This window comes from Phocoena sinus, chromosome 19 (genome assembly GCF_008692025.1).
Source record: "Phocoena sinus isolate mPhoSin1 chromosome 19, mPhoSin1.pri, whole genome shotgun sequence".
Lineage (NCBI taxonomy): Eukaryota > Metazoa > Chordata > Mammalia > Artiodactyla > Phocoenidae > Phocoena > Phocoena sinus.
Genome location: NC_045781.1, coordinates 44,520,056 through 44,534,927, shown reverse-complemented (window position 1 = coordinate 44,534,927; position 14,872 = coordinate 44,520,056). Strand labels below are relative to the sequence as shown.

The 14,872-nt window shown below is 41.2% G+C and overlaps 1 protein-coding gene across 1 annotated transcript in view; it reads right to left on the bottom strand.

Annotated features, from left to right (window-relative positions):
• PKD1L3 (polycystin 1 like 3, transient receptor potential channel interacting) overlaps positions 1-14,637 on the bottom strand; it is a 56,159-nt gene extending 41,522 nt beyond the window's left edge. Inside the window, 5 exon segments of the mRNA XM_032614824.1 lie at positions 5,375-5,428; positions 5,430-5,624; positions 6,315-6,468; positions 12,641-12,725; positions 14,628-14,637. Of these exon segments, the coding sequence (XP_032470715.1) occupies positions 5,375-5,428; positions 5,430-5,624; positions 6,315-6,468; positions 12,641-12,725; positions 14,628-14,637 (498 nt within the window).
• Positions 14,638-14,872: the final 235 nt, after the last annotated feature.

The window sequence follows — 14,872 nt, the reverse complement described above, 5'->3', positions numbered from 1 at the left end:
TTCTCCAAAGAAGATATACAGACTGCCAACAAACACATGAAAGAATGCTCAACATCATTAATCATTAGAGAAACGCAAATCAAAACTACAATGAGATATCATCTCACACCAGTCAGAATGGCCATCATCAAAAAATCTAGAAACAATAAATGCTGGAGAGGGTGTGGAGAAAAGGGGACACTCTTGCACTGCTGGTGGGAATGTGAATTGGTTCAGCCACTATGGAGAACAGTATGGAGGTTCCTTAAAAAACTACAAATAGAATTACCATATGACCCAGCAATCCCACTACTGGGCATATACCCTGAGAAAACCATAATTCAAAAAGAGTCATGTACCAAAATGTTCATTGCAGCTCTATTTACAATAGCCCGGAGATGGAAACAACCTAAGCGCCCATCATCGGATGAATGGATAAAGAAGATGTGGCACATATATACAATGGAATATTACTCAGCCAGAAAAAGAAACGAAATTGAGCTATTTTTTTTTTTTTTTAAATTGAGCTATTTGTAATGAGGTGGATAGACCTAGAGTCTGTCATACAGAGTGAAGTAAGTCAGAAAGAGAAAGACAAATACCGTATGCTAACATGTATATATGGAATTTAAGAAAAAATGTCATGAAGAACCTAGGGTAAGACAGGAATAAAGACACAGACCTACTAGAGAACGGACTTGAGGATATGGGGAGGGGGAAGGGCGAGTTTTGACAGGGCGAGAGAGAGTCATGGACATATACACACTAACAAACGTAGTAAGGTAGATAGCTAGGGGGAAGCAGCCGTAAGGCACAGGGATATTAGCTCGGTGCTTTGTGATAGCCTGGAGGGGTGGGATTGGGAGAGTGGGAGGGAGGGAGACGCAAGAGGGAAGACATATGGGAACATATGTATATGTATAGCTGATTCACTTTGTTATAAAGCAGAAACTAACACACCATTGTAAAGCAATTGTACCCCAATAAAGATGTTTAAGAAAAAAAGAAAACTACAGGCCGATATCCCTGATAAACATAGATGCAAAAATCCTCAACAAAATACGAGCAAACAGAATCCAACAGCACATTAAAAGGATCATACACCATGATCAAGTGGGATTTATCCCAGGAATGCAAGAATTCTTCAACATACGCAAATCAATCAATGTACTACACCATATTAACAAATTGAAGGATAAAAACCGTATGATGATGTCAATAGATGCAGAAAAAGCTTTTAACAAAATTCAACACCCATTTATGATAAAAACTCTCCAGAAAGCAGGCACAGAGGGACCCTACCTCAACATAATAAAGGTCACATATGACAAACCCACAGCCAACATCATTCTCAATGGTGAAAGACTGAATCCATTTCTTCTAAGATCAGGAACAAAGGGGCTTCCCTAGTGACGCAGTGGTTGAGAGTCTGCCTGCCGATGCAGGAGACGCGGGTTCGTGCCCCGGTCCGGGAAGATCCCACATGCCGTGGAGCGGCTGGGCCCATGAGCCATGGCCGCTGAGCCTGCGCGTCTGGAGCCTGTGCTCCGCAACGGGAGAGGCCACAACAAGAGGCCCGCGTACCGCAAAAGGAAAAAACAAAATTTTCCAACAAACAAAAGTCCAGGACCAGATGGCTTCACAGGTGAATTCTATCAAATATTTAGAGAAGAGCTAACACCCATCCTTCTCAAACTCTTCCAAAAAACTGCGGAGGAAGAAACACTCTCAAACTCATTCTATGACGCCACCATCACCCTGATACCAAAACCAGACAAAGACACTACAAAAAAAGAAAATTACAGACCAATATCACTGATGAACATACATGCATAAATCCTCAACAAAATACTAGCAGACAGAATCCAACAACACATTAAAAGGATCATACACCATGATCAAGTGGGATTTATCCCAGGGATGCAAGGATTCTTCAATATACGCAAATCAATCAGTGTGATACACCATATTAACCAACTGAAGAATAAAAACCATATCATCTCAATAGAGGCAGAAAAAGCTTTTGACAAAATTCAACACCCATTTATGATAAAAACTCTCCAGAAAGTGGGCATAGAGGGAAGCTACCACAACATAATAAAGGCCATATACAAGAAACCCACAGCAAACATCACTCTCAATGGTGAAAAAGTGAAAGCATTTCCTCTACGATCAGAAACAAGACAAGGGTGTCCACTCTCACCACTGTTATTCAACGTAGTTTTGGAAGTCCTAGCCATGGCAATCAGAGAAAAAGAAATAAAAGGAATACAAATTGGAAAAGAAGAAGTAAAACTCACTATTTGCAGATGACATAATAGTATACATAGAGAATCCTAAAGATGCTACCAGAAAACTACTAGAGCTAATCAATGAATTTGGTAAAGTTGGAGGATGCAAAATTAATGCACAGAAATCTCTTGCATTCCTATACACTAATGGTGAAATATCTGAAAGAGAAATTAAGGAAACACTCCCATTTACCACTGCAACAAAAAGAATCAAATACCTAGGAATAAACCTTCCTAGGGAGACAGAAGACCTGTATGCAGAAAACGATAAGACACTGATGAAAGAAATTAAAGATGATACCAACAGATGGAGAGATATACCATGTTCTTGGATTGGAAGAATCAATATTGTGAAAATGACTATACTACCCAAAGCAATCTACAGGTTCAATGCTATCCCTATCAAATTACCAATGGCATTTTTTACGGAACTAGAACAAAAAATCTTAAAATTTGTATCGAGACACAAAAGACCCCGCATAGTCAAAGCAGTCTTGAGGGAAAAAAACGGAGCTGGAGGAATCAGACTCCCTGACTTCAGACTATACTACAAAGGTACAGTAATCAAGACAATATGGTACTGGCACAAAAAGAGAAACAGATCAATGGAACAAGATAAAAAGACCAGAGATAAACCCACGCACCTATGGTAAACTAATCTATGACAAAGGAGGCAAGGATATACAATGGAGAAAAGACAGTGTCTTCAATAAGTGGTGCTGGGAAAACTGGACAGCTACATGTAAAAGAATGAAATTAGAACCCTCCCTAACACCATACACAAAAATAAACTCAAAATGGATTCGAGACCTAAATGTAAGATCGGACACTATAAAACTCTTAGAGGAAAACAGGAAGAACACTCTTTGACATAAATCACAGCAAGATCTTTTTTGATCCACCTCCTAGAGTAATGGAAATAAAAACAAAAATAAACAAATGGGACCTAAAGAAACTTCAAAGCTTTTGCACAGCAAAGGAAACCATAATCAAGACCAAAAGACAACCCTCAGAACAGGGGAAAATATTTGCAAATGACTCAACGGACAAAGGATTAATCTCCAAAATATCTAAACAGCTCATGCAGCTCAATATTTAAAAAACAAACTACCCAATCCAAAAATGGGTAGAAGACCTAAATAGACATTTCTCCAAAGAAGACAGACAGATGGCCAAGAAGCACATGAAAAGCTGTTCAACATCACTAATTATTAGAGAAATGCAAATCAAAACTACAATGAGGTATCACCTCACACCAGTTAGAATGGGCATCATCAGAAAGTCTACAAACAACAAATGCTGGAGAGGGTGTGGAGAAAAGGAAACCGTCTTGCACTGTTTGTGGGAATGTCAATTGATACAGCCACTGTGGAGAACAGTATGGAGGTTCCTTAAAAAACTAAAAATAGAAGTACCATATGACCCAGCAATCCTACTACTGGGCGTATACCCAGACAAACCCATAATTCAAAAAGACACATGCACCCTAGTGTTCACTGCAGCACTATTTACGATAGCCAAGTCATGGAAGCAACCTAAATGCCCATCGACAGACAAACGGATAAAGAAGATGTAGTACATATATACAATGGAATATTACTCATACTCAGCCATAAAAAGGAACAAAATTGGGTCATTTGTAGAGATGTGGATGGATCCAGAGACTGTCATACAGAGTGAACTGGGCTTCCCTGGTGGCGCAGTGGTTGAGAGTCCACCTGCTGATGCAGGAGACACGGGTTCGTGCCCCGGTTCAGGAAGATCCCACATGCCGCGGAGTGGCTGGGCCGGTGAGCCATGGCTGCTGGGCCTGCGCGTCCGGAGCCTGTGCTCCACAACAGGACAGGCCACAACAGTGAGAGGCCCACGTACTGCAGAGTGAACTAAGTCAGAAAGAGAAAAACAAACACCATATATTAATGCATATATGTGGAACCTAGAAAAATGGTACAGATGAACCGATTTGCAGGGCAGAAACTGAGACACAGATGTAGAGAACAAACGTATGGACACCAAGTGGGGAAAGCCACGGGGTGGTGGTGGTGGTGTGATGAAGTGGGCAATTGGGATTGACATGTATACACTGATGTGTATAAAATCGATGACTAATAAGGACCTGCTGTATAAAAAAATAAATTTAATAAAGAAGACATTAAATCATGAAATGGGTATAAAACCCCTTGTGGAATATTTTCATGGACTTGTTAAGTTTTTGCTTTTAATTGGGATATAGGCTTGTTTGTTAGGGGAGGAACACTTTTCCCTTCGTCCCTTCCAGGTCCTTTGGCTGGTCTAATAATTTTTAAGTTGACATAAGACCGATTAACAAGAGAAAAGGAAATTTAATTACGTATGTATGGGAGTCCCAAAGATGGGAGACTCAAGGACAGGCTATTGAGGTTTAGCTGCCATCCTGAGCTAAGGAGAAGTGGGTAGGGGTCTGGGACATCAAAGGGGAGGAAAACATTTCACAGAAGATGAGAAGAGGAAAGGTCTGGTAAACAAATAGTTTGCCACACCATGCGGAGATGTGTTTCTAATGCAAGAAAAGTTATCTTTGGTAATAGCTCTCTTCCTGGTACAGGCTCCCTATCTAATTTCTTTTTGGCAATTAAGAGGGAGGTAAAAAGCTCTTCTTGGCTTCCCTGGTGGTGCCGTTGTTGAGAGTCCGCCTGCCGATGCAGGCGACACGGGTTCGTGCCCCGGTCTGGGAAGATCCCACATGCCGCGGAGCGGCTGGGCCCGTGAGCCATGGCCGCTGAGCCTGCACGTCTGGAGCCTGTGCTCTGCAACAGGAGAGGCCACAATGGTGAGAGGCCTGCGTACCACAAAAAAAAAAAAAAAGCTCTTCTTGAGTTCGTTGGGCCTTCACCATCTTCGGCTTGAAATAATCCTCATGCCACAGTGGCACATTCTGGAGCAGCCTGCCCTGAACCCCATCATCTGTCAGGCACTCTTAGGTTTCGCTCAGAGGTAAAGGGTGAACCCGGCTCCTTTCCAGCATCATTGTCTTGAAACATCACCATATTAGAAGGAAAGAGTAAAAGTGTTGTTTTCAGGGTCACAAGGGTACCCAAGTTGTGACTTCAATTTTCCATATTTACCTGATCAGATGTGTTCTGAAATGATGCTTGTGGATGAGTGGTGAAGACACCTGGAATGTGAGTCCTCTTTGGGGCTTGAAGTTATTTCTACTGGAGCTTTTCCAGCATGTGTTACAGATGCAGGCCTGGTGAGCTCTGGTGGCACAGGGAGAGGCTGGCTGGTAGGTACAGGCATGACTGATACTCCCTGTGGTGTGACTCCAGGTGATATTGAAGGAAATGGGCTGATGGAATGGCACGGGGTCTTGGACTAAAAGATTAAAATATGCAAAGGAAAAGGCTGAATATGATTATATCAAATGATGAATAATTAAGGCAGTATTTCTAAAAGTGTTCTAGAACCCCTGTGCCCTGTGAGGTAGTAATAGGCCTTTCTCTCAAAAAGATCCTGTGCACTAACAGTTCTGAGAAAGTGGCATACCATAGTACCCTCTGTAAAATTCACAATTTATATTATTGGGCTCACTGTCAACCATTCACTAAATTATAATTAAACATCTACCATGTGAAGCAATGTTCCGGGGAACTGAGGATACAGCGATGAACAAAACAAGCCAAGCTCTTGCCCTCGTGGAGCCTCCATTTTTGTGATGGGGACAGATACACAAATTGTATCGTGTACTGAATAAAGTAAAGTAAAAAACATTAAAAAAACAAAGGTAAGCAGATAAAGAGAAAGGGTGCTCAGCTATCAGGAGAGGGCATTTTTGCTGACAGTTGGATATAGGGAGAGAAAGAGCTCTGCCAATACATTGGAGATGGACATTTGAGGGGTGAAAAGGCCCTGAGGCCACAGCCTGCTGGCTTTGAGGAACAAGAAGGGTAGATGAGAAAAAGGGGGAATTGGGGGAGGCCAGGAAGATCCTGGGGTGGGGTGGGAGGAAGGACGGGGGTGGAGAGAGCATGTCACGTCAGGCAATCAAGAAGAGCACGATTTCACTCTGCACGAGATGGGAAGGTACTCGGGGGCTCTGAGGAGCAGGATGTTCTGATTGTGCTGGACGCCCTCGGACTGCTGGGTTGAGAGGGGACAGCAAGGGGCCAGGCCCGGAAGCAGGGCGATCAGGAGGCACATGCACAGTTTAGATCGGTTGCTCGGAGACGGTGCGCAGTGGTTAGGCTTCGGCACATGAAAGGCTCTGAGAAGTCCTAAGGTCAAAAACCTTTGTTGGGCTTCCCTGGCGGCACAGTGGTTGAGAGTCTGCCTGCCGATGCAGGGGACACAGGTTCCTGCCCCGGTCCGGGAAGATCCCACCTGCCGCGGAGTGGCTAGGCCTGTGAGCCATGACCGCTGAGCCTGCGCGTCCGGAGTCTGTGCTCCGCAACGAGAGAGACCACAACAGTGAGAGGCCCCCATACCGCAAAAAAAAAATCTTTGTTTTCCTTCCTTCTGGCAACATTTTAAGAATGTTGGTTGTTATCTTACAGAATATCACTTGGGAAATGCTGCTTTGAGGGGTATTTATTTCACCCCTGTTCTCTTTTGTGTTGCTGGAAAACTTACATTTTGCAGTTAATGTTGGATCAAATAAATATGCATCTATATTTAGACATCCACTAAAAGGTTTCTATGCAGGACACAGAGGCAAAAAGGCTGAGAAGTTTCTTGAAGTTGAAAATTTTTTTTTTTTTTGGCCATGCTGAGTGTCTTGCGGGATTTTAATTCCCTGACCAGGGATTGAACCCATGCCCCCTACAGTGGAAGCATGGAGCCCTAACCACTGGTCTGCCAGGGAATTCCCTTGAAGGTGAAATTTATAGATTATGCAGAGGTCCTACCCTTATGTTCCTTTCACTCAGATTTCTTTCTTTTTCCCTGTTTAAAAGAATTATTTTTTAAAATTTATTTATTTATTTTGCGCGGGCCTCTCACTGTTGTGGCCTCTCCCGTTGCTGAGCACAGGCTCCAGACGCGCAGGCTCAGCGGCCATGGCTCACGGGCCCAGCCGCTCTGTGGCATGTGGGATCCTCCCGGACCGGGGCACAAACCCGTGTCCCCTGCATCGGCAGGCGGACTCTCAACCACTGCGCCACCAGGGAAGCCCCTAAAAGAATTATTAAATGTTATTGCATTGCATATATTTTGGTAAGATGCCACAAGTCCTTTTTTGGGATGAAGCAGGGAATAAACCAACAACCAACCAACAAATGCTAACTATACCAACATATACTAACATATACCAAAGCCAAACAGAGGTTTTCAAATTTTCTCTAATAAAGCATCCACCAAACCTGATTCTTTCCTGCACTTAAGTACTTTCCTTTCCTTCTTCAAAAATTATATCCAGAGCCCTCTACGAGACAGTAGAGTTCTGCCAGGACCCACCAAGAATGACAAGAAGAATAATATTCCAAGATGCGCACTGTGAAGGTCAGTACTTACTAGAGTAGCGCGAGCAGGTTGGTGGCATGTGGTTGAAAGATGAGCGGCTACTATAGGAAAAAGAAAGTCAATGAAGCTCAAGGAAAAATTTTAGGATAGAAATATTTCTATTTCACTTGGATTATTCATGGCTAAAAAACAACACAAACTGTTTTATATAGGAAACCACAGTGATCATTTCCCACTGTTGATACATCTGTAGACAAGCCAGAAGACTGACGAACAGGATGGAGGATTGAAAACAGAAACTGGATTCTACAAGTCAAAAATCTGGGGTCCAGAGCTGGTTTGCCTTTCACTGTAACTATGAAGCCTTGAGCAAATGACTTAACCTCTTAGTTTTCTCATCTTGAGAACCGGTGTAATAATATCCAACGATGTGAAAATTAAAGCAATGTATGTAGAGCTGAGTAAAACCTCACCTCAGATTAGGGTCATTAGGTTGACAGCTTGCTGAGAACAGCAAACTAACCCAGAACTTCAACTGTCGATCTGAGAAGGGGTTATGACCACTAAATAAGCCAACAGGCTGCTGAATTTAGGGGGATACAATTTCTTAGTCTCAGACAAATGCGTTTTGACAGATCTTGCCTTAAAAGATAAGAAAAAAACAAAGAATAAAATGGAGCCTATGAATAGCACTTTAGAACCTGGGAATTGACTCCAAAGGACACAGAGGAAAGTGTAGCTCTGAAAATCATCAACAGCAAAATCCAGAATATTTCAGAAAGCTGTTTAATATCCTTAATTGAAACAGTCTTTTTTTTTTGTCTGTACTGTGAAACAGAGAATCTTAAAGATAAACCAACTGAAGCTAATATGCATAAAAATGAGATGGATTAAAAGAGAAATAAATGATAGTAGAGGATTTCAAGAAAACCAAAAATGCTACAGAAAAATTAAGATCCACGTTGGAGGTAATACAGGACAGAACTGAGGTGGAAAAGTCAAATCAGTGGTACGCAGGATAAATGTCAGGAGTTCTTTCAGAATGTACCAGAAAGATTGATAAATAGGAAACCATCGTTTCACTTAAAAGAATGACAGGAAAGATATGGAGGACAGGAGCCAGCAGGATAGCACATAGATAACTGGTATTGCTCAGGGACAAAACCAGAGCAAATGAGATAGAAGGGATAAGTGGGTAGAATAGAATAAAACTTTCATAAGCCAAGAAAGACGTATATATGCCACATCACATTCTAGGCAAAATCGGTGAAAAGTAACCTAGGGGCATGCTAAAAAAAAAGTTTCTGTAGCACAAGGATTAAAAAATTCTACAAGCAATCCGATATGGGAAAAAAAGGCTACCAGAAAAAAAAGGGGGAGTGGCTAGCCTTAATCTTTTCCACTATGGCATTAAGCGCCAAAAGACAATGATGTCCTACAGAGTTTTGAGGGGGAAGACTGTGAGGAAAGAACTGCATCGCTTTCATTGTAGAGTGTTGGTTATTCTCTATGTCCTCCCTTCCTTCCATGAGAACATGGCAGTCCAGCTAAGGACTACGTTTCCCAGCCCTCCTTGCTTGCAGTGGTGTGGACATGTGATCAGGTCCTGGCCAATGGGATATGAGAAGTAGTAGATGCAATTTCCAGGCTGTGCCCTTAAAAAAAAAAAAAGGATCAGTCCCCACCCCACCCCTCTCTCCTTCCCACTTGCTGGAATGTGAACATAGAGTGCAGGGTGATAAAACAGCTTTTATAGACCTGAGATGAATGCTACAAGTTGATGATGGCAGCAAGGAAGAGCTTGGGTCCTATAAACCACTGATCCTTTCAGCCTTAGACCTCTTACTCAGACTGTTATGTAAAAGAGAAATGAACTTCTATTTTGTTTAAGCTACCATTTTGGCCTTTGTTACAGCAACTGATCCTACCTTTTAACTGTACACCCTGCTAACATATGCCTCACTGATGTTAAAGTAACCAGATCAGGCCCAAGATGGAGTCACTCATGCTAAGCTCCACATCAGCAAACAGCTCTTCCAGGAAAGGAAGGCCAAAGTCAACCAGTCAGTGCCTGCCTGCCCAGTACAAGTTACATAACCCAGCTCCATCACTTCCCTTTGCTCCTTATAAGAGAAGTAAACTTGCATTAACCACTTAGTAAATGCCCAGTATAACCTCTTTGCTCCTGCTCATCTATAAAAATCTCTCCCCTTGTACAGCTCTTAAGAGATCCTGTCTGTCTGCGAGAGTGGATGTTGCCCAACTCATGAGTCACTGAATAAAAGCTTACTAGATCAGTAAATTGTCTGGGGAAAGTTTTCCTTTAACATTAGGAAGGGACAAGAAAGACCCCTTTTGATTATTCACAAGCTCCCAAAATATTTCCACCAATAGATCTTTCTTGAAAAAAACAATTGGAATAGAGATGAAACGAAATTAAGAACTCGGAAGTGGGAAGTTATGGTACAAAGTGGTTGGTGATAAATACGAAACCAGTTAAAACAGAAATAAATTCTAAATTATTGTTGGAAATCTGGCTTTGATAAAAGCATGAAAAAAGTATTAAATTGTATAGTATAAAAATAATTATTTACTATAACAATAACCTGAATAAAACCCACAGAATATCCTAACAAGATCTAGTGAGTGAGGGTGGGGAGGTGAAAAAACTAACCTGTACTATAATTCTATAACCAGATGAGGGGATTTCAAGAGAGACTGTTTCATTCCTGAGCCCGACAACTAGAAAAACATTAAGTATAAGAATGTGTTTAGGGCTTCCCTGGTGGCGCAGTGGTTGAGAGTCCCCCTGCCAATGCAGGGGACACGGGTTCGTACCCCGGTCCGGGAAGATCCCACATGCCGCGGAGCGGCTAGGCCCGTGAGCCATGGCCGCTGAGCCTGCGCGTCCGGAGTCTGTGCTCCGCAATGGGAGAGGCCACAACAGTGAGTGGCCTGCGTACCGCAAAAAAAAAAAAAAAAAGAATGTGTTTAAAAAATTTCTTGAAGGTAAATAATTAACACAAGACTACTGAAGAACAAAATTTCAACAAAAGACAAAAGTAAGGAAGCGTTAGAACCAGAAAGCACAGAACAAGGCAAGGAATGACATGTTATTAAAATAAAGTTGAATAAACTCTACTATAAAAATATTCTCAGTGAGTGAAATAATTAGATGCATTTACATGAAATTTAGTAGGCACACACCTAAAGCAAAGTGACACAAAATTTTTTAAAGGACCCCACATACATAAATATAAGGTGACCTCCTTTCTCAATGAGATTTTTTTTAAGTTATTTTTGAGCAAATTTGACTATATAAACTTGAAGGATGTATGTGAAACAAATGTCTACTTATTTAATTCAGTAATTTAGTTTTACAAAGGCATAATTAAAATCACGTTATACAAAGTAGTATATTAACTTAGAAGCTTTGCTCTTCTGAAACTCAATTTCATGACATAGCTTTATTCAAACTTTTCAAATGCATCTTCAACATCACTGCTTTCATTATAACCAGAAGAAATTTCAGAATTATTTAGGTTTTCCAAAATATCTCATCTTTACTTCCACCTAATTCTATCACTATCTTTTTTCCCAACTCACAAGTACTCATTTACAAAGTATTCAGAAAAGCTGATTTTTACATTTGTTCTTTAGATACATATTCTCTCTAGATGAGAGAACGTCTCTGCAACAATCATACTTTCTAAATTGCTTTTTTAAAGGATACTTAAGGGGCTTGTTGACAAGGACACCCAACCCTTGAAGTTGTGCGCTGCCACCCCTAAGAATATCACTAGATCCACTTTATTTTTATTATTTTAATTTTTTTTAAGAGTTTTTAAAAATTTTATTTATTTTTGGCTGCGTTGGGTCTTCGTTGCTGCGTGCTGGCTTTTCTCTAGTTTCGGCGAGCGGGGGCTATTCTTCGTTGCGGTGCACGGGCTTCTCCTTGCCGTGGCTTCTCCTGTTGCGGAGCACGGGCTCTAGGTGCGTGGGCTCAGTAGTTGTGGCACGTGGGGTCAGTAGTTGTGGTTCGCGGGCTCTAGAGCACAGGCTCAGTAGTTGTGGCGCGTGGGCTTAGTTGCTCCACAGCATGTGGGATCTTCCTGGACCAGGGCTCGAACCCGTGTCCCCTGCACTGGTGGATTCTCAACCACTGCGCCACCAGGGAAACCCTAGATCCACTTTAAATTTGTCTCTTTTTTCACCCATTCTGTCAGGTGATCTCTATAATTAGCCAACATTGATATTGATTGAGGTCATTTCATACTCATGCATTTTCCCCAAATAGTATTTGTTTTTCAAAATTTTTTTTAAAAAAAGGGAGAATATCACGATATGAAAGACTTTGCAAGGGCTTTAACAGGACTCTTTTTTGATGGAAATTTTTGTGGGAAAAAAACTTGTCTTAGGGCTTCCCTGGTGGAACAGTGGTTAAGAATCCGCCTGCCACTGCAGGGGACATGGGTTCGAGCCCTGGTCCAGGAAGATCCCACATGCTGCGGAGCAACTAAGCCCGGGCGCCACAACTACTGAGCCCGCACTCTACAGGCTGCGAGCCACAACTACTGAGCCCACGTGCCACAACTACTGAAGCCTGCACGCCTAGAGCCCATGCTCTGCAATAAGGGAAGTCACCGCAATGAGAAGCCCGTACACCGCAACAAAGAATAGCCCCCGCTCGTCACAACTAGAGAAAGCCCACGCACAGCACAATGACCCAACACAGCCAAAAATAAAAACAAATTTTAAAAATGAAAGCAAACACTGCAATATTAAGATCAGACAAAATAGAATGTAAAGAATATTTACTGAGTACCCGTGATGTGGACACATTTCGGCATTAATTAAGTCTTGTGCATCCCTTAAGGGTGGAATTGATTTCACTACACATTACCTGAGGTCATTTTGTTTCTCGGTATTGTGACTTCTCTTTTGTCCTTTTGGGTTTCCTATGTGAATAAGAATTATTCCCATTTCTTTCATAACTGGCATCTTGGTCTGAAAAGGCATCTATTTGGAGGCCAATGCAAAAGTTAACTTATAGGATAAAACGCTAGGTGGAAGTCTATAAAATAATCAGTACACGCACATATGTGATAATTAAAACACATATGTTAAAGAAAACAAATTCAAGATAACTATCCAGTTGTTTTTAAAAAGAACAACAACGTAGGAATTCTGAAGTAGGTCTTTTGCTCTGGAGCACAGCCACAACATCTCAAAATTAGGTCCACCAATTGGGTCAACAGTGAGAAGACAGAGAATTAAGTTTCCTTTAGGAAATTACATTCTAAGCATAAGATTCTCCTTTGTATTTGATAATCCTTATTGGTAGAGATTAAAGAGTTCAGAAGGTGGGCGACAGCATTCTTGAATGTGCCTCTCTGTGTGTATTTCCTGTTTCTTACCACGCTGCTGAACGTGGCTGGAGAAATCATACAACCCCGTTGACTACATCTCAGCTTAAATTCAGGATCATGAACCACGAGGGGCCTGCGTTCACCCTGCCTGGTAATCGATGTATTTCCCTAGTCTATTCTCACTTCCACTCTCCTGGGTGGCCCTTTCCCACTTCCTCCTCATTCTCTCCCCTCAATCTTGCCATGTCTTTATTGTAAAACCCGAGTTGTTTATCCTGTAAAGCTTCCCAGTTCTGGATTTTGCTGACTGTATTCCCATGGTGCCATCTCACATGTTCTCAGTTCTGACTTTTTATAAACTGGTTGGCTCTAGAGGCTTAATCAGATTCAAGTTCTACTTTCTATAAGAATACTTAGTAGGTGGTGTCAAGTACTTCCATCAGGAGTCACATAATGTCTGTGTGATAACTAATAACTCTTAGTCTAGCAGCCATTGGTGATTATTCCCCAGATCCATTTTTTCATTAGGGATTGTGGGAACTTGTGTTTCATGTTTCATTACAAACTATTGAATTTATAAATATCAAAACATCACGCATGTACTACTTAAACAAGAGCTATAACACACTAACAACAAAACCAAAGTCAAAGCTCAATTATTCAGAAGTAGTAGCAAGTATGTAATTTGACCTAATGATATGTTGATGCTTCTCCTAAAGCAGAGTGTTTCAAGGATGTGCAACACTGTGACCTTAGCCAGAATGGCAGATAGGTCTAAAAATATTTTTCAGATGTCCCTAGGATAGATCTCCATTTATCAATGGCTGTCATATCATCCTATGATCGTTAGTTTGAAGTAATGAGTTTATAATAATTACTTTACTTTACCAATGGCATGGAAGTATTTCAAAGTTTTCACAACCAGTACAGCTGTCTTGGCACTTACAAGAGGAATATTTACAACACCACTTTTAACACAAACTGTTACTTTTTATTCCAACTTGTTTACTGTTCCGATTTCTTAATGCTCTTACATGTGAGCTTTAAGTGTTTTTTATTTTTAAAGTAAATGAAAAAATGAGTCCAACTATTCAAATGTTGAAAAAGTCAGTAAGTATCTGAAGTAATATTGTACAATATGAAGCATCAGACTTCTTTTTTGAACGTTAAGTATTTGAACATTTACAAATACTTCTCCTACCGGCATGCTATTTTGGAAGAGGCATTTCTTAAATTCATAATAAGATGTATAAACACTCTGATAATAATGCTTAATACCAATATTGGATCTCCAGAAGTGTTTTCACCATTGACATGAACGTGAAGCTATCTAGAAGCAGAAGGTAAACTTTGAACAAAAAATTGGAACTGTACAATAACGTTAACAGTGATAATTGCTATAGTATGCCGCGAATTGTTCTAATACCTTATTTGTATTGTCTTACTTAATCCTCATAACCATCCTTGGAAGGACACTGGGCTGCATGGAGGTTCAGCTGCTTGCCCAGGAAGCCCGACTCCACAGCTCCAGCTCTTCACCGCAGTGACCTACTTCCTCGCATTATCGGAACATAGACTCAGAATTTACAGAACTGGCTTGGGTAAATTGAACAGAATTCTTTTTGTCCAAGATTTTCTTCTGCACAAACTTTCTATGTTCCACAGCAGAAATCTCTTGCCAGTACGTGAAAAAATACCAGGAAATGCATCTTCACTCCAAAACCAAGAGTAACTGAGAAAGTCTAAAAGCTCAACTCTTGGAGAGTGAAAAATGGATGGATAATCAACACTATTTAG